The sequence below is a fragment of the Orcinus orca genome, chromosome 6, assembly GCF_937001465.1.
Source record: "Orcinus orca chromosome 6, mOrcOrc1.1, whole genome shotgun sequence".
Taxonomy (NCBI): Eukaryota; Metazoa; Chordata; class Mammalia; order Artiodactyla; family Delphinidae; genus Orcinus; species Orcinus orca.
In genome coordinates this window covers 86,749,493-86,769,404 of record NC_064564.1, presented here as the reverse complement: position 1 = coordinate 86,769,404, position 19,912 = coordinate 86,749,493, and the positions used below count along the sequence as shown (strand labels likewise).

The 19,912-nt window shown below is 38.5% G+C and overlaps 1 protein-coding gene, 1 long non-coding RNA gene and 1 pseudogene across 4 annotated transcripts in view; 1 reads left to right on the top strand and 2 right to left on the bottom strand.

Annotated features, from left to right (window-relative positions):
- LOC125964736 (uncharacterized) overlaps positions 1–19,912 on the top strand; it is a 169,158-nt gene that overhangs the window by 94,075 nt on the left and 55,171 nt on the right. The window lies entirely within an intron of this gene.
- Positions 1–19,912, bottom strand: part of NCBP1 (nuclear cap binding protein subunit 1) — a 44,906-nt gene that overhangs the window by 9,593 nt on the left and 15,401 nt on the right. For 2 of the 3 annotated variants that reach the window (XM_033431162.2, XM_049711135.1), the window contains exons 5-16: positions 17,022–17,129; positions 16,542–16,663; positions 15,518–15,587; positions 14,855–15,070; positions 9,690–9,787; positions 8,682–8,745; positions 7,137–7,247; positions 6,346–6,410; positions 4,909–4,971; positions 4,591–4,665; positions 2,340–2,443; positions 11–133 (exon numbers count right to left, since the gene is read on the bottom strand). In XM_033431162.2, the coding sequence (XP_033287053.1) occupies positions 11–133; positions 2,340–2,443; positions 4,591–4,665; positions 4,909–4,971; positions 6,346–6,410; positions 7,137–7,247; positions 8,682–8,745; positions 9,690–9,787; positions 14,855–15,070; positions 15,518–15,587; positions 16,542–16,663; positions 17,022–17,129 (1,219 nt within the window). Of the gene's footprint in view, positions 1–10; positions 134–2,339; positions 2,444–4,590; positions 4,666–4,908; positions 4,972–6,345; positions 6,411–7,136; positions 7,248–8,681; positions 8,746–9,689; positions 9,788–14,854; positions 15,071–15,517; positions 15,588–16,541; positions 16,664–17,021; positions 17,130–19,912 lie in introns of those variants that run through there. The other variant, XM_033431165.2, reaches the window with a different exon arrangement.
- Positions 10,843–12,521, bottom strand: LOC101284086 (ras GTPase-activating protein-binding protein 1-like; annotated as a pseudogene).

Genomic DNA, 19,912 nt, shown 5'->3' with positions numbered 1-19,912 from the left:
ATTCCCTTACCATCATCGTCATCCTGGTTAGGATTTGGTACATCTTTCAGAATGCTGAAGATTTCATCATTGGTTGCTTTACTTTTAAAGGCAACAGCTAAACAGAGGGCAACCGAATGTCCAGGAAGAGAGTCTAAGCACAGAATGGGGAGGAGAGTAGACCAGGTTTTAAGACTATTGTTGCAATTAGTTAAATAACTGAGAAACCTTAAAAAAAAATTATTTTCTTTGAAAATAGAGTACTCTTTCTCCTAAGATCAATATTCTGTATAAAGATAACCACATGTGAAAGTTTCATTTAATAGGGCAATGGTTTTTTCACCTAAAATAAAGCATAAGAGGTAATTCTTGCCCCGATACTTCCTTAACACAGAGCTAACTGAAATTCAGAGTATGAGGGGTACTGATCTTCCTCAGGGATGAGGGTGAGGGGACACAGCTGCAGCTGTCCTTTGACAGTCCTCAAATCCCTAGGCCTCCGTAAGCTGAGAATCAATGTATTCTCTTTGATTTTGGTCAATGTACCCTTCCTCCTCCCTTTCCCTAAGACAGTGGAAACTAAATTTGGGTTTGAACAACGTGAAGGCTGCCAACTTAAGACAGATTTTTTGCTTTTCTCTTCTGCTGAGTCCACACACTTGAATATGTGTAAGCCAGATGCTCATGTGCTTTGACTCCACATGTTTACTGGTGGTTAATACCTGTTGAGTCCTTACTGTATTATATTGTACTAGTATATACTGATATACTGTATGGCGTCACCAGAACAACTACTTTTAATGTAAGGTAGACAAAGAGGTAACAAAAAATTCTGATGTAGAATATGAGTTACTAAGCACTTGGAATGAATAAAGTCAATTACAACAGGTCACATGTGCTGTGTGCTTTTCTTGAAAGTGGGAGAGAAAATACGTGAAGAAAAACAGAATCCTCTGCCACTGTGACGTCTACATTCTAGGTGGAAAACCAAGATATTCACATAAGAAGTAGCCAGAGAGCAACACAAAACTGGCTTGCGTTAAAAAATATTTAAAAGACTGGAGCTTGGGCTAGACCCTGGAAAGAGAACAGGAATCAGAAGAGAAAGGGCTTTCTAGAATGGGATAATGGCACAAAGGCAAACGCAAGAAAGCATAGAAGAAATAAAAAAGGAAGTGGGCCTGGCTGGAGTGGAGGTTAGTTTGAGAAGAACTGACAAATCATAAAGTAGGAATGACAAGAGGGCCTTAAGTGTTAGGCTATTTCTATGGAAAAAAAGAAAGCTCAGTGTTCAACAAAAGTCTGAACTCTTTGATATCAAAGACTGTACCTTATGGTTCTCTGAGCCAGTACAAAACAGAAATCAAAACTTGGCACTTACAAGTACCACATCAAGCTTTGCTTTTTCAGGAAAAGACAGTGGTCAAGAGCAGGGCTGCTCAGTATCTGACTCTGGGCTTTACCACTCAAAGCAATCTCACTCTGGCTCTTTGAAGCCATTTCCTCATTGTAAAATTTGTAAAATAAACATACCTATTTCTCAGAGTTGTTTTAAGGAATACGTGACATTGTAACATAGGAAATGTACTTAGCATTGGAACCAACTGAGTTTATTTCAAGGAAAACAGGTGTAGTCTGAGGTGCAGGTGGAGAACCAGGGGTACAATATGAGAAGGCAAGGGAGAGGAGTGAGTTTCAAGATGCAAAGAACTGCTACACAACACGAACTGGAAGGCTCATGGAGGAGCTGTGTTCAGTGCCATGTGAAAAGACTAACTTGGAAACTCCACACCTAACTCTCTACCAGTGCTCACCAATGTACAACCTTACCTTCATTAAGTGTAAAGCACAAAATGGCATATCAAATTATATAGCCCCCCCCTCGATTTATAGTGCAACCTCAGAAATGATGTGACCAAAAAGTAAGAAAAGCATGTTCAAGAATTTACTTCTGGCGGCATACTGCTGGTCAAAATACAGTCTATGTGCACCTGAACTGTTACCAGATATTAATCAGTTCGAGTAATCTCCATTGCCATGACAAACGTATTTTCATTCTATTAAGTTCTGGCTATAAATTCATCTTGCTATACTTAGCAACATTTAAAATAATGTCATGGATATAACATTATAAACAATATTAAAAGAAAAAAGTAACAAGCCAGTAATAACTAAGTAAATCATAATAAACCTTCAAAATGATAGCAAATAAAACAATAGAGGTTAGTGAGAAATCACCTTTCAAACAGAAAATATAAACCCAAGAAGAGAAAAAGTTCACTTTCTCCACCTTAGATAACCGACTTAAGAGAATACTTGCATTAGTACCTTTTAAAAACAGGATTTGTTTTATTACTTACTGCTACTTTCATCTCCATACTTGTAAATGCAGGTTGGGTTTGCAGGACATAGAGCTGAGAAGGTAGGAGGGACAATATCTAATATACGCTGATGGTAAGACAACCTACAATACAAATAAGAGCCTCAGAAAATATCATTCATCAGTTCCATTCTTCAGTAACATCCAACTTACCCAGAAGGTCACAATCTCCAACACCCCGGACTCAGCTGACAACCAAGAAATAAAAGAGGACAACAAGTCTTTTAAACTGTTGTCTAGGCCAGCACGAGAACTCAGGCCTTCTTCAAAACTTACTGGTTTGCACTAGGTGTGGGCCACTGGGTCCACAAGCCTGGAGGCCAGGTATGTGGGGTGGTGATGGTGGGGTGGGATGAGGTAGAGGAAACCGTTTGTATGGTTGGGAGACTTGGTTGGGTTATATTGCAGCAAATAAATACTTATTGAGGCTAATGGGAACCAGGTTTCTTAATGCCTGCAAAGGTATTTACAAATCATGGCAAAGGGGAAGGCTAGGAAAAAAATGAGATGTTTGGTTGGAATTGGAGGGATACACACATCTAAGTGGATATAAAAATAGTTACAGATGTGTGTGTGTGTGTGGAAATATATTCACTACCCTTGTCCATCCAGAGGGCCTAGAACCAATGACACCCCAATAGTAACAAGCACATCAAGTGTCCAGACCTTGCTTCCTAAGTGCCATGCTCCACTAAAAGAAACTCGGACTCCTTGAATAAATAGATGATTCCAGGAAAGGGGCAAGGAAACACAAGATAAGCCTGGAATATCTTGTGCCAGAAATAAGGAAATGCTCAATGAATGGAGGCGGACATTAAAGAAGAAAAAAAAATGGACACAGGAGCCACAAGGGACTCCCAATGGACAAATCAGGGACAATCTGAGCATCATAATTAATAAAGACAGTAATGAATTAGAACCCAGTGAATGAAATAGTCCCTACTGATATATAAACACAGGAATTAATAAATGGGTGAAAAAGGAAAGCTCTTTCTTACAGTAGAATGCCAACTAATAAATGTAGAAAAAATAATAGACAAAGAGAATCATCACTTGGCAATTACCACAGTGGTGACAGATAAAAGTACAAGTTGTCAGTGGAGGTCTGATAAAGAACAGGATGTAACCTCAGAGTATTTCCCACAAAATATTAATCAACTACAAAGGGAAAAAATGGTGAATTTAAGTTAGAGAAGCCTGACATGGCCATGTAATCAAGGTTAACATCTCTAGTGGTGGGACAATGCAAGACTTGAGTCATGAGGGCGCCATCAAGGCAACACAACAAAGTAAGGCCTACATTCTTTAAAACTGACAAGGACATGAAAGATAAAGAATAACAGCTGTTCAAGATTGACTGAAGAGGGCTTCCCTGGTGGCGCAGTGGTTGAGAGTCCGCCTGCCGATGCAGGGGACATGGGTTCGTGCCCTGGTCTGGGAAGATCCCATATGCCGCGGAGCGGCTGGGCCCGTGAGCCATGGCCACTGAGCCTGCATGTCTGGAGCCTGTGCTCCGCAATGGGAGAGGCCACAACAGTGAGAGGCCCGCGTACTGCCAAAAAAAAAAAAAAAAAAAAGATTGACTGAAGAAAATGACAACTAAATGCTACACACGTTCTATCCAAGAATTCTGGACCAGAAAGGGAAAAGACATTGTTGGGATGGTTAGCAAAATTTCAGCAGCATCTGTGGATCGTATAGTGGTATTACTGTATCAGAGCTCATTTCCTGATTTGGAGAGCTGTATGCTGGTCATGTAGGGGAGTGTTTTTGTTTTGAGGAAATATACAACCGACCATTAAAGGATGCTTGGACATCATATCTGCAACTTGTTTTCAAAGGGTTCAGAAAAAGACCAATATAAAGGGTAGATTACATACACAGAGAGGGAAAAAGGACTAGGACATTAGAACAAATGTAGTAAAATGTTAACTAGGGAATCTAGATGAACACTATACAGAGCTCTATTTTGGCAATTTTCCTGAAATCTGAAATTATTTCAAAGTCTATTTGACAAAAAAACCTTATTGGCTTAATTCACATAGAATCCAGATGGCATGGTTGCCCAAGTTTTTCAGCCTAAATCTTGATTACAAACTGAAAGGGAAGAGAGGTAGGTACTTGGATTTTAAAAATAATATTCTAGACATACATCACAAATGCAGAGAAGGGAAAAATACCCCCACAGAAATTAGAAGACCTAAGCCAAGGAGAAAACACAAAGAACTTACCTCATACATTTTTCTAGAACTTCTCTTACAAACTTTGGTTTGGGACTTTCTGGATCTTGAGTAAGACAATCTGACCTAATGAGGAAATATAGTTTTGTAAGTTCTTACACATGATCTGCAGCTATACCTAACTTGTACTTAGCTACAAATAGTTCCCTTCTACCTAAATTATTACATTTATATACATACCAAAAAAACCCTAAATCTTTCAGACTGTGAAGAAGATTGCTTTTATATTATAGTTTTAAATATTAACTTTTTTTAAAAAATGGCAGACTGTAGAGAGAAGAAAGATATAATATACATAACACTGCTTACCAATCTTCCCAGCTCCAACGGAACTGGAAGTTACTTAGATGATGGGAAAACCAATTAATAAACCTATACAGAGAAGTGGGGTGGGGGGACAGAAAAGGATGAATGGTTGCAATTTATAACAGGAACTTACATAATCCTTCAGACAAAACCCGATTTCCCCCTACCTACAGCTGTATTTTCTCCTACCAGTTACCCTTTTCTGTGCAAATCCTGTAACTCACCTTCTACTTCAAAAAGTAACAGTCCCCCATCTCACTCCTAACAGTGCTATCCTTTTTAAGTGAATAATTGATATGATTCAAGTGCCTGTTTTATATCAAGTACCTTATATATGTTTATATAATTTAATTCTCACAATAACTTCTGAGGAATGTATTATTTTCCCCATTTAACTGACAACGAAACAGAGGTGTGAGGTGCAAAAATAAAAAAGATTAAAAACGTTTTATAAACGGACGAGCCAAAGTAGTCTCTCATCATCATACCACACCCTTTCACCACAAACAACAAAATATACCATCAAAGCCCCCTTTTCCCTTAAAACACATCTGATCTCTCTGACTAGATAGGGATCACCTTAGTAGACTGTATAACACCGTGAAATTTTTAAGAGCCCAATGAACACTTGCTGAATGAATGGCATAATAGGGATGCCCAGCACAACTGATGGTTTATTAATTAGACTGGGAAAAAAACCTCAGCAGACACCTTCTTAAAGCACATCCCTCATGTATCTATAATTTCAGTCATCACAATTACTCAAGATAATAGGTCAACAACACAGGATAGCCTTTACTGATAATTTTCAAATATCGCATTTGAACAGCAGACATGACAGATTATGGAAATGTTCAATATCTGTCCTGATCTACTTTGGAAAACTGACAGAAGAGAGAACACCAGCTAATAAAGGTAGTACATAATAGACCTCACCCAGAAGATGACAACAGGCATGAAATTACCACAGCTATAAAAATCCAATATGGCCTTTTGTATAAACTGAGTCTTGGAGCTGTAGTTACATAGTAGCTAATTATTTTAGAAGCAGATACTATTCATAAACAAAATTACATATTATATAAACATAAATATACAGTATTAGACTCTGCTTCTACATATGGGTTAGCATAAAACCTATTTTAAAAGCTTACCTACCCAATTACAGAGGGAAAAGTGTAACCATACCAAAGAACTAAACAATGCAATTAAAGAAAACCTCAGTATGGGCATCATTTCATGTTGAAAATTAAACTAGAAAGTGTAATGTTATAACAATTACAAGTTTTATTATATAAAGGATTATTTGTGGGAGGCAAGAAAGAAAAACCAACTTGGAAATTCTTAAAAAGGTGATTGTTTTCCTTATCAAATTCTTTTATAAAGTACAGGGAGAAGAAGCTGCTAACACTCAGTACAGAAATAAGGCAATTACTATACCTGTCTACGCATGTAGTATTCATCGTGTCCAAACGCATGTATAACATTTCAGTTGCCTGTGCAAGCTGTGAATTTCAGGATAAGGAAAACTATACTCTCCTTGAAAATAAGCTGTGGTAGAAAAAATAAATAACATTTCTTAGAAGTCTATATAATGACTAATAATGCTGAGCTTTGTTTCAAGTAATTGATCTTTGAGGTATCAGTGATGTACATTTGATCTGTATACACCCATGAAATCGAGATAATGAGCATTTACATCATCTCCAAAAGTTCCCCATGCTCTTTTGTAATCCATTCTCCCTTTTGCCCCTCATTTATGCCCCCAAGCAAATATTGGTCTGCTGTCGTTATATTACTTTGCATTTTCTAGGATTTTGTGTAAATGGTATCATATAGTGTGAATTCATATTTGTTTGGCACCTTTTATTCAATATAATTATTTTGCAATTCATTCATGTTGCTGCCTGCATTGAAAATTTGTCCTTTTTTTTTTTATTACTGAGTAGTATTCCACTGTATAGCTGTAACAAAATTTGCTTATCCATTCTGTTGATGGATATTTGGATTGTTTCCAGTTTTGGGTTATTACAAATAAAGTTATGAACATTTATTCTCTTGGGTAAATACTCCAGAGCAAAATGGCTGGATTGTATAGTACACGTAATGTTTAACTTTTAAAGAAATGCCAAACTGTTTTCATGAAGTGATTTAAACCCACAAGCAGAAATATTTAATAATCTCTTAAAGTCAGGCCAAAGAGAGTACATTAAAAACAAAGGAAAGGATACAACTTGGGGTAGAGAGCCAGGCTGAAGTTTACACAGTTCAATGAGAAGTGTTGTGTACATCACATCAATGTGAGGGGGTGCTGGAAGTTGAAACAGCTCTGCAAAGATCACCTACAAAGGAATTACAAGTCAGAACTCAATTCAACAGCTATCTACACACTTCTACTATTAGAAACACCTCAATGTTCTAAAGTCTAACTCTATGGTATTCATAATAAAAAAAAATTACTTTTTAACCTTTAAAATTATGCTCTTTAAAACACAAAGATCTACAATTGAATACTGTAATGAAGATTTCTTATCTCTATAACTCAATCAAATAAGAATATGCAAAAATTAATGCTTAGTTGATACTTCCAGAGAACTGTCCAATTTCAACTCTGGAAGTATCAGTTAATTCAGGGAGGTACAGTTTACTGGGGACTCACAGATCCACCAGAGTTTCATTCCTATAAGAAGTAAAAGTCCTTTGTAGACTCGGAGGATGGGAACAGAAGATAGTTATTAACTCATTCTACACTGTTACTATATTCTTGGTATTCCAAGACTTTTTTGCCATGCTCTCGTTCACAAACTTGTTTCCTTCCTCCTTATATAATGTGTGGACCATCTATCTCGACTTCTAGAGCCTGGTCTGCATTCCTTCTTCTCACTCCCATCTCCCATACTTTTGTATGAATTTCTACACATTTTGCACATTTAAAAATATGACTTATGTTTTGCATTTCAACTGACATGTCACTGAGTCAAGTTCATAGCCTAACCACACTCTCAAGTTCTATAAAGAGAACAGATGCAGCATTTCTAAGGAAGTACATAGGTATAGTATGAATAAAAAGTGAATCAAATGATACATAATTATGCTCACTTTGAGTATTTTAACATAAATGAATAATGCAATTGACAGTTTGGGTCAAGTGAAAACACTGTTTTTTGGGAAATAAATCTCTACAAGATGTTCAACTACGCTACTAGTATCATCCTTCTGTATGACTTCATATGGAATCAAAAGCATTATCTATTTTTTTCCACTTCCAAAACAACTGGCTCTTTTGATTTCTAAGAATAAATAAGGATTCCTACTTATCCCTACCCTGTGATACAGGAAATAATACACTAGTCAGGGGTATGCTAGTAATAAGAGGCCAGATAAACACAGTTAAAGATGGGTTATCTGCCTAAAGAATACAGTATTTTAAAATATTTAAGCCTCTTATACATCTGTTAAGTGGACAATGTATTGATAGAGTTAGAGGTAACTTACATTATCCATGATAACTATTCATGAATGAAGATATACTATCAATATATAAATAAATTATAGGCAACTCAAAATTCCATTTGTACACTGGGCTTAACCTCCTCTTTTCTCTTTACTAACATGGCTAACAGAGCTCCAAAATTGAAAGCAATTTCCTCTCTTCTCTATTAATTTTCGGCACCTGCCAAGTAGCAAGAACAACAAAAAGGCCAAGGGTAGATTACACTTTACAGTCAACAGAAAGATTCTGAAACTTAAAAACAAGCTCCACTTGGAATGCATACCTCAACTATGTGGTAGTTCAAGGGGATCTTGTTCTTCCCAGGATAACTCACTAGCTGTGCAGCACTATATAAAAAGTGTAATTTAAGTTTAATGAGTATACACAGATATATGAAAAACTAAATAAGCAGTTTCAAAAACAGTGTATGTAGATATAAAGGAAATCTTTTTCTGAAATGTTCTAGATTTCAGTTACTTAACTACAGCACAGATTATTTTGTCTACCATAAGGAAACTCTTTAATGCATGCAAAACTCCTTAGAAGATCAAAAGGAGTGTAAGTGGGCTTCCCTGGTGGCGCAGTGGTTGAGAGTCCGCCTGCCGATGCAGGGGACACGGGTTCGTGCCCCCATCTGGGAAGATCCCACATGCTGAGGAGCGGCTGGGCCCGAGAGCCATGGCCGCTGAGCCTGCGCGTCTGGAGCCTGTGCTCCGCAACTGGAGAGGCCACAACAGTGAGCCCTCGTACCGCAAAAAAAAAAAAAAAAAAGGCATATAAGTAATAATAGTAAGGAAGTATATTCAGATCTACTAACGTAAAATGTTTTATAAGGTAGACCATTCCCAAAATACTATATTCCTTTCCATTTTAAGATCTAAACCAAAACTTTCCAAGGTTTCAGAAAATATTAAAAATAAACTTTTCCAAAGCTTGATGTCTAACTGCTAGGAAACAGCAAAACCATTAGTATTCATTTATTCCCACAACATTCATACCAAAAACAGCTTGCCATTCAAGTTAAGTTGTCCAGAGCACATGGCAAATATCCATACAAAAGAGCAGGCATCATATGCATATTACTATAAAGCACTACAGTACTATACAGCATCCAGGAAAGTACTATTTGAGGGTGAAGTGCCTCCAGAAAGCTAGAGATCGGTCTTAGCAAGACAGGGCATCAGGAAGAGAGGAAGATTTTCTTACTCTTAACGTACATTTGCTCTTACTAAATCATCAAGATTGCTACTTTTTCTCCACTCTACTAAAAGTACCATGAAAAGCATCTTACCAAGTCTTCCTTTCCTTCCAGTGGGACTTAACGATGCAGTGAAGATTCTCTTCTATCACAAATCTTTCCACTGAATGACTCCCTGGCATTACAGGACCCTGGAAAGAAAACCAAATACATATACTCCAAACCTAGACAAAATATTATTTTTCATTTATTCAACAAATATATCAGAGCTTATTATGTTCCAGACACTGTATTGGATGCTGGGGATAAAAGTTCACAAGTGTGAAAGCTCTGTATTTCAGCAAATTTGTTCACTTATGTCTACAAGAGAATTAGAATGTCAGCTATAGTGTTTTTTCTACTGCATCTGACACTGTACTATCCTTGCCCACTTCAAGTCTTAAATGAAGCAAACTAAGTAATTTTTGTATATTATTAGTCCTATACAGTTTATTTTTATTTATTTTTTTAAATAGAACAAATCTAAGTTTATTTTTTTTATTATTATTTTTCTTTAAACAATTGCCAAGACTGGAATCAAAGATAAATAGAAGGCACAACAGTTTTGCTCCGGTTTTGTGTTATTCAGATTTTTGAAAATTTTTGGGGTCTTTTTGGTTTTTTTTTTTACAAATACAAATTAAACATGAAAAAACTCTACTTCAAAAAAAAAATCTAACAGTTCAAGAAAAGCTTATCAGTTGCATTCTAGACATTTAAAACCTATCTTACAGTTTAAATTTCAATGGTAAAAACAGGTTTTGGAACTGTTTTGCAACCACGTATCCAAAGAAAAACTCTACTAACACCTTTTATTCAGTTTTTAACCATACCAGAGAGAATCTAAATTGTCAATTTTTCCAATGGCAATTTTTCCACAGCAGAAGGTAGTCATGACTCTCAAAGAAGAGACAGTTTGGGTTCTTCCTGCCTTCAAAATGTTTATCAAATCCTGTAATTCTCACAGGCTTTTGAAAAATGTAGAAAATAAGTAAAAAATATTCCAATGAATGAAACATACCAAATGTCAGTAATAAGCAAGACAATCCTTTGGGGAAACTGTTAAAAAAAAAATCCAGTCTGTATATGCAAATAAAGCAAGGAAATGCAGTCTTTTTTTTTTTCTTCTTTAAAAATCCATTTTTCCTAAAATATCATTCCACAAAACTGGAAGTGAAGGACTAAAAGGTGGGGGGGGGGGTGAGAGGGGAAGGAGCACACACCAGTAACACAAAATGCAGAACTGTACAAACTTAAGCAGTTTATCATAGACTAGGATCAGATTCCAAGATACCAAAGGTTGGCTGAAGAAATCACCATTCTGTGGGAGCTAGGGTTTGTACTGCTGCCTGAAGATCGGTGAAGAGCAATTCACTGCCTTGGAGCAATGCCCGTTCCCACTCCAAATCCTGGTTTCTGCACCATGCCTCCACGGGGTGGGCCTCTCACCCCACCACCCAGCCCACCTCGAGGGCCTCCAGGTCCCCAAAAGCGGTAATCTCGGCGATCCCCTTCCCGGGCAGCTTGAGTCTTCTTTTCTTCCACATTCAGACGGACCTCACCTCTGAACATGATGGGCCTGTTGTTAAGCACCTTCTGAACAGGTTCAGAATCATCAAACACAATGAACCCAAAATTAGGTAATTTCCCACCACTGTTAATACGCAGCTCCACCACATTCCCATAATTTTGAAAAAAATCTTTAAGCTCTGGTTTGTCCACCTTATGAGGCAGGTTGCCGATAAAGAGTTGGTGACTGTCAGGGTGTCTCACGATTCTTCGGGGTTCAACGTCACCTTGCTCACCAGCCTCACAGACTGGTCTAGGTCCCCTCTGGGGAGGAACATTTATTCGCTGTTCTCGCACCCTTTGATCCCTCTGAGGCCTCTGCGGTGGAATGTGAGATTCAGGCTTAGACTCTGGACGAGGCTGTGAAGCTGGTACTTTAACAACATGAGGTGGTATCCCAGTAACTGGAACAGCTCCACTGGGTGGAAGGTTCTTACTGGTCACAGATGCCCAAGAAAAGGTTCTCAAGTCCTCCTGCACTGTCTGGCTATGTCTGCAGGCGCTGGAGAACTCTTCTGAGCATCTTCAGGAACAGTTTCTTCCAATACTGGCTCAGACTTTTCCTCTTGGACTTCAGACACAGGTTCTTGCTCTGGCTCTGGTTCAGGATCAGGCTCTGGTTCAGCAACAAGTTCTTCTAAATGTTCTTCTAAGTCATTGCTAACAGTTTGATCATAGAAAGTTCCAGAATCATCAGGTACCACCTCAGGTGTCTGCTGTCTTTCTTCAGGTTCCTCTACTTCTTCAGATTCTTCCTGAGGCTCAGTGACAAAGCCACCAAAGACCTCATCTTGGTTATCTGAAGATATTATGAACACAGAACTTATTTGCAACAGAGCCCTCAGGAGCAAGGACAAAGGTCTGCATGAATCTCCTCAAAGCCTGGTGGTTATTAGAGAACAAGCCCATCACCTGGACCACCACACCATCATTCAGGGTGGCATGAGCATCGACATGACGGATCTTAGTGTGGCAATTGGTGAAATTTTGTGACATCACTTTCCTATGGATTTCTTTCTGTCCATAGACCGCATCTGCTGGCTTTCCATTTGAATCCAACCCCCATGGACATAAGAAGAGTTCTTTCCACAAAATCTGTGTAGCATGTCTGAGGCCTGGTTCAACAGCGTGTAATACTGTCTCACAAATTCCTGCCCGACCAGCAGGGGACTAGGCTTCTCCATAACCATTGCTTTGGTCAATTTAACCTCATTGGGGCATTTCGGGAGTAAAGAAGAGACACACAAGTTGCTCTGCACAGTGCCTGGCACACAGCGAGGGCTTGGAAAAAGGTTAGCTATTATCATCACTCAATATCCATGAACTCACTGCTCCCCCCTTACTCCCTGTAAAACCTAGGAGCAGCACTTCTGCTTCCCGAGTTGAGAAATTCTCAATGCACTTTCGTGTCCCCCACCCAAAGAAAAGCCTCCTCTGGTCTGGGTTAAGCTGGAGACCCCGTCAGGGGAGGAAGGACTCCGCGTGCGGGGGGGCAGGAGGGAAAAGCTACCGAGCCGGCCGCACGGGGCCCCAGGCCCCTGAGATCACCCTGGGGCCCGGGCGGCAGCCGCGGCTCGCTCTCGCCCGCCGTGGCCATTAGTTTATTTTTTGAAACCATGGGACTGGATTACTTCCATAAAAAACATGGAGAGAGGGAAAATTTTGTCTCGAACACTATGTAGACATAAAAAAATCATGTATGCACTGAAAGATATCCACACTACGCTGTTTTAAAAAAGGTTGAAGAACATTATCTACATGATATTGTTTAATTAAAAAAATATGCATAGCAAACAGGTTCAATGAGTTTATTTACTTATTACTTACTACTTAATGGTGACTTTTACTTTAATCTACTTTATCATTTCTAATTAAAAACAAAACAAAACATTTTTTGAAAGCCCAGAACAAAAAAACCAAATCCTCTTCAAACAGATATTTTGCATATTTATGCTCTTCTGGCAAAGGATGATGGGCACATTACAGAGGCAACACCAATTAAGTACAAATAGTACAGGAAAAGCAAATTTTGAGGTGCCATTCTAATGTTCCCCTAAATACCTAATCACAAAGATTCTAACAGTCTTACTGTAAATTAGACTTCCAATTATATATACTCTAATTAGACCATTACATAAAGTTAACTAAAAGCATTATATATGCAATATTGCAAGTGGGTAGCAAGTTGATAATTTTGTATATATAACCAATTATCCAACAACTTGTTACCCTGAGATAGAGTATACATACACTAAAATTTCCCTGGTCATAAGCAACTTTCCATAGAAGAGAGAAGACAGGGAAAGAAAACTCAAGTTTGACCTAAGGTGGTAACATTGGTTCTTATGCCAGTGGTTCTCAACTGGGGGAAATTTTGCCCCTAACGGGACATCTGCCAATCTCTGGAGACATTTTTGGTTGTCACAACTGACATGCTACTGGCACCTAGAAGGTAGAGGCCAGGGATGCTCCTAAGCATCCTACAATTCACAGGACAGCCCCACAACAAAGGATTATCCAGCCCAAAGCATCAATTGTGCTGAGGCTGAGAAACTCTGCTCTATGCTGACTGGAATGTACTAAGCAACAGGTATCCATAGTACTTTAGCCAGGCGAGTTTCTTTTCAGAACCAGCCCAGTGATCACTGTGCTTGCTGCCTGGGTATTAAAGTTAAGACAGTCATGGGCTTCCCTGGTGGTACAGTGGTTAAGAATCTGCCTGCCAATGCAGAGGACACGGGTTCAAGCCCTGGTCCAGGAAGATCCCACATGCCGTAGAGCAACTAAGCCCGTGAACCACAACTACTGAGCCCATGTGCCACAACTACGGAAGCCCGTGTGCCCAGAGCCTGTGCTCCACAACAAGAGAAGCCACTGCAATGAGAAGCCCGCACACTGCAAGGAAGAGTAGACCCCGCTCACTGCAACTAGAGAAAGCCTGTGCGCAGCAACGAAGACCCAACGTTGCCAAAAATAAATTTTTAAAAAACCCCAAAAAAAAAATCACTCAAATGCAAAGGTATAAAGTAACTAAAGCACAGTTAAAATGTAAATTTTTATATCAAATGTTAATATCAAAATTATACATTTTCTTAATTGCTAAAGTATAACAGCTATCAACAACCTGACCTCATAATAAAAAATACATATATTTAAGAACTATAATGTCAGCTTATACTAATCATTGGGATTTTAAAATTAAAAACACTTTATTGAGCACTCATCACGTGTCACATACTGTTCTATGCACTTTATGCGTGTTAATAATTTAATCCTCATTACAACTTTATGAGATATATACTGTTATTATTCCATTAGGAAACTAAGGTAGGGAGGTAAATAACTCACTCAAGAGCACACAGCTGGGCTATGACTAAGCCAGGATTAAAATCCAAACCTACTTGGCCTCTCAAACCTACACTCTTCAATTGTACACCGTGCTGTCAATTTACACTGCCTAAATGATTTCTTGAATAATGAGGTGATACCATTCACTGAATTAAACTGTTAACTTCGCTGCCAATGACCCTCTTAGATAATAAATAACTCAAAATTAAAATGTCCCATAGGCATAATTCAAACAAGATTAAACCACAATTACAACACAACACAGGCGCTTTGAAAGGCACTTTTGTTGGTCATGCATGTACCTCAGGATCATCCGTGTAATCAAACATTCTGAAGATGACCCTTGGCATCGGGTACACCGAATCTTCAGTGTGAGGAGGTGGTGTGAAAGGAGGCAGGTTGTGCTGCAGTGCTTCACACAGGATGCTGTCAAAGGCAAGATAAGGTCTTAGGATGTGCCGCTCCTGCCAGCGATCCTTTTTCAATTTCTGAATCTGGGCCCAGAGGCAATCTAAATACTAAAGACAGATTAATTTTTAACAATTAATAGATATTTGGAGGCTAGATGAAATAACATTTTGACTAGACAAAACCAAAAATCTACTGCCTTCTAAAATACAGGATACAAAAGCAAGCTAACTTACAATTAAATACAGTACTAAGGAATACTGCGAAGTTTCTGTTTTTGTTTTACTTATTTTATAAAGTCTGTCTGGGGCTGATACCTCTTATTTTTTCAAATTGGGCACTTAAATAAAAAATACATCAACTCTAGAATAGGGAATGTTTTGATGACATTCTAACATTTATTAAAAATCCACTATATGCCTAGGGCTATGAGGAGCTGAACCCCTGATATGAAATGTGAAAACGCATCTGAGGTATACAAATGGGATGATTTGAATATGTCACAGAGATAAGAATCTACTCTGTGCTTGTATCACAAGAGACTGAAATCAATTTACCTCTTCTTGTGGATGCGGTTTCTCTGCAGTCCATACTTGTAACATGGGCACATGAGTCTTCTGGCGTCTTCTAAAGGTAAGAATGAAAATCTACATTTAGGTTCTTAAAACATGAAAAGATATTCAGTTGCTTTCATAATTAATAAAATGCAAATTAAGGGAGTGAAACATTTTAACCTATCAGATTGGCAGATATTAGAATCTTTGATAATGTATTGCATTGCCAAAATGTAGGCAAATACACGGTTTCAAAAACATCACTGGCAGAGGGCTAACTGATATAATCTCTTTAGACGACATATGGAAGAGTATAATCTCTTTGGAAGGCAATCTGACTAAATATCAAAATTAAAATTGTTAAAGACACTTCAACCCAGCAATGCCACTTCTAAGAATTCACATCATCCCAAAACATATTTGTACCTGCCACCCCAAAACATATTTGTACATGCACATAAAGACTTATGTACAAGGATATTCACTGAAACACTGTTTAAAATAGCCAAAGACTTGCAATAGCCTCAATGTCTACCAACAGGAGACTAGTTAAAGGAATTACAGTACATTAAAAGACTGGAATACCATACAGCTGTTAAAAGGAATGAGGTAGAGCTAAATATCTTATGCAACGAATCCAAACTATATTAAGAGGGAAAAAAAAAGCAAGTGTGTATAGAAGAACAATGTGTATACTGGACTATCATTTGTATAAAAAGGGGAAATGACATTCAAATGTTAGCATATTCATACTCTTATTTTCATTCTTTTGCAAACATCTATATAGTATTAAAAAAACAGTACAACTTTTGAAAAATATAAAACATTTAAAAAATCATTTAAAGGTACCTTAGTGTAATGAGAAAGCAGATTTTTATCTTTAGACTTCCTTTAGCTTTATTGTAACTAAGTAGATATTAACAATATCCAAAGAATTACCTATTAATAGAAAATGAAACTTATAACAAAATTCTTCTGAAAAAACTTAAGGGGACACAAAATCATTACCAAGCTGCTGTGCCCTTACTTAAGATAGCTTTCAGTGTTGGCAAAGATTCGGTCCATCTCTGCATCTTTCTTTTCGTACAACTCCTTTCCAACCCAGGGCAAAGATGATAGAAATGCATACACGTACCAATCCCGGCGCACCTAAAGAATTTTTTTAAAAAGGTACATTTAAAATAGGTGCTAGTGAATTTTCATTCATATTATATTTATTCCTGAATGAAATCCTATGGACGCAATTCAGTAGGACTTAACAAAGACATCTGGCTCATTTAGAGCATTTTTAGATATATTAGCTTTAATGTTACTAGACAGAATCATTTAACTAATGTACAGATGTCACAAAGAACCCACCATTATACCAGTTGACTTAACTTTTAGACATTAAGAATTTACAATGTGATAAATCTACTGTTAATCTTCTGTTTTTACTACTAAAGGGTTACCAGTGAAAAATTCCTGGTACTATATGGACGAGATTCAGCACAAGGGGTTTTCTTACCTGAGGCACATCTTCTTCCTGAGTTACACTTACAAAATTTTCAAACATAGCAACCATTGATGGGGCAGCAATGACGTGACAATTCACAAGATCAGATAAAAAACGGACCTGGTGGGGAGAACAATTTCTATGAAATCTAAATGTCCTTTATAATAATTATAAAACAAGCAATTCTGTAATGTTTGAAACCACAGTTCTGAAAAACTACAGCCCAAGGACCAAATCTAGCCCACTGCCTGTTTTGGTTTTTGTTTGTTTGTTTTTTTTGCGGTATGCAGGCCTCTCACTGTTGTGGCCTCTCCCGTTGCGGAGCACAGGCTCCAGACGTGCAGGCTCAGCGGCCATGGCTCACGGGACCAGCCGCTCCGCGGCATGTGGGATCTATCCGGACTGGGGCACAAACCCGTGACCCCTGCATCGGCAGGCGGACTCTCAACCACTGCGCCACCAGGGAAGCCCCCACTGCCTGTTTTTTAAGCAGCCTGCAAACTAAGAATGGTTTTTAAATATTTAAATGCTTGAAAAAAACCCAAAAGAATATTTTGATTCATACAAATTATATGAAATTACATTTCATTGTCCACAAATCGACTTTTACACAGCCATGCTTATTTGTTTACATATTGTCTGTGGCTGCTTTTCTGCTATAACAGCAGAGCTGAGTAGTTGTGACAGACACTGTAGGAAGGACAGGAATCTGCATTTATAGCTTTACATTTATACTAAACTAAGAACCTAAACTGTAATATTCTAGCTATTACAACCAATAATCTTCTTTTCTGTTTGGCTGTGAAAAAATTTTCGCTGGACCACAGAAATGGAAATTTATGAACAGATATTTATTGGGTGCCCTTTGTGTGCCACTGCTGAGCACTATTAAAGTCTCTGTCACATGGGAGCTCACAGACTAGTGGGACAAGCACAGTCTCAACCCAGATGGATAAATCCTATACTAAAAGATAAATAAAGCGTTCTAGAAATAGGGACAAAGGGAGTAGGGGGAAACATCATATAGGAGGTAACAACTGGGCTAGATCATAAAGGATGAAAAAAGTAGTCCTCACGTGGAGAGCAAGGAGAGGGTTCTAGGCAGAAAGGTTCAAAAACAAGGTGTGTTCAGGGACCAGCAAGTAATTCAGATAGAGCTGGAGGGTATATGGGAGGCAAAGAGAAACAGACTGGGGCAACCATGAAGGATCAGACTTAATGGAATCTGAACTTAATAGCGTGATGAGTGTCCAAACTCTTTTGATTATGTACTCAGTAGAAAAGAATTTGATCACATACCTCAACACATAAATATCTACTTATATATAAATATAAGTTGGCCCACTGTCAATCTATGTGTTATGTATTAATAAGGCTTAATTCCATTTCCATTTAAGATAAGTAAGAGTTCTGATATTTACTTCCTGCATCATCTTGTGCACCAGGCTTTGAAGACTATCCACTGTAGAAAATGGGAAGGAACTGAGGTTTTTAACCTGTAACCAACATGAACAGAGCCTAGTTACAGAAGACCATTCTGGTGCCACTACAGAAGATAAAGTGAAAGGCAGAGAATCTGGATGCAAAAAGAGCTGTTAAGAGCTGTTAAGACATTACGAGGAAGGCATGAACTACACTAGAGGCCCTGGAGACAAGGAGAAGGGACAGACTGGAGAGAAATTTAGGAGGTAGGACAGACAGGGCTTGGAGACTGGTATGAGAGGGCAAAGGCAAGACAAAAATTAATGCTCAGGTTTCTGGACGGGCTATCCAGTAAATAGCAACCACTTGTGTGGGTTGGGCTGAGGGTACAGAAAAGGAGGTATAAAGAATGCATTAATTCAGGGACTTCCAGGCAAGATACCTTAGGGCTATCCAGGTAGTATTTGGACCAAAGGTCTGGAGCTCAGGAGAATGGCTGAAGCAGGAGATACAGATTAGAGTTGGTAGGGGGGAAGGTCATCAAAATAAAGGTAGTTTATGAAGCTATAAGAGAATGAGAATGCTTCAGCAGAGAATGTTTGGAAAAAAGTGAAGTGAGGACAGAATCCTGGGAAACACAAAAATTTAAAGGGCAAAGGAAGGTTACCCAGTAAAAGGAGACTGACGAATAGAAGGTAGGTGGCAGCAGGAGGTCCTGAAAAGAGTGGTGCTGCAGAAACCAAGTAGTGTAAAGCATCCCATGTTACAGGGAGGTCAACTAGGATTGAGTTAACAGAAGCCACTGGACTCAGTAATGAGCTCTGTATCTTTAATAAGAATGGTTTCGGTACTTCCCTGCTGGCGCAGTGGTTAAAAATCCACCTGCCAATGCAGGAGACACGGGTTTGATCCCAGGTCCAGGAAGATCCCACAAGCCGCGAGCAACTAAGCCCGTGCACCGCAACTACTGAGCCTGCGCTCTAGAGCCTGTGAGCCACACTACTGAAGCCTGTGCACCTAGATCCCGTGGTCCGCAACAAGAGAAGCCACCGCAATAAGTCCATGCACTACAACAAAGAGTAGCCCCTGCTCACTGCAACTAGAGAGAGCCCACGTGCAGCAACGAAGACCCAACGCAGCCAAAAATAAATAAATAAAATAAATAAATTAATTTTTTTAAAAAAAGAATGGTTTCAAAAGAGCAGCTGTTGTGGTGAGTGGGGAACTGTATTTCAAGAGAAAAGATAAATTATTTGGTTGTAGCTCACCTCTCCCCTTCATCCCAACACTAAGTCATAACATACCAAAAAACAAATACAAAAAATGTTTAACAAAGATCTAGAAGAACTAAAGAACAAACAAACAGAGATGAACAATACAATAACTGAAATGAAAAATACACTATAAGGAATCAATAACAGAATAACGGAGGCAGAAGAATGAATAAGTAAGCTGGAAAATAAAACAGTGGAAATAACTGC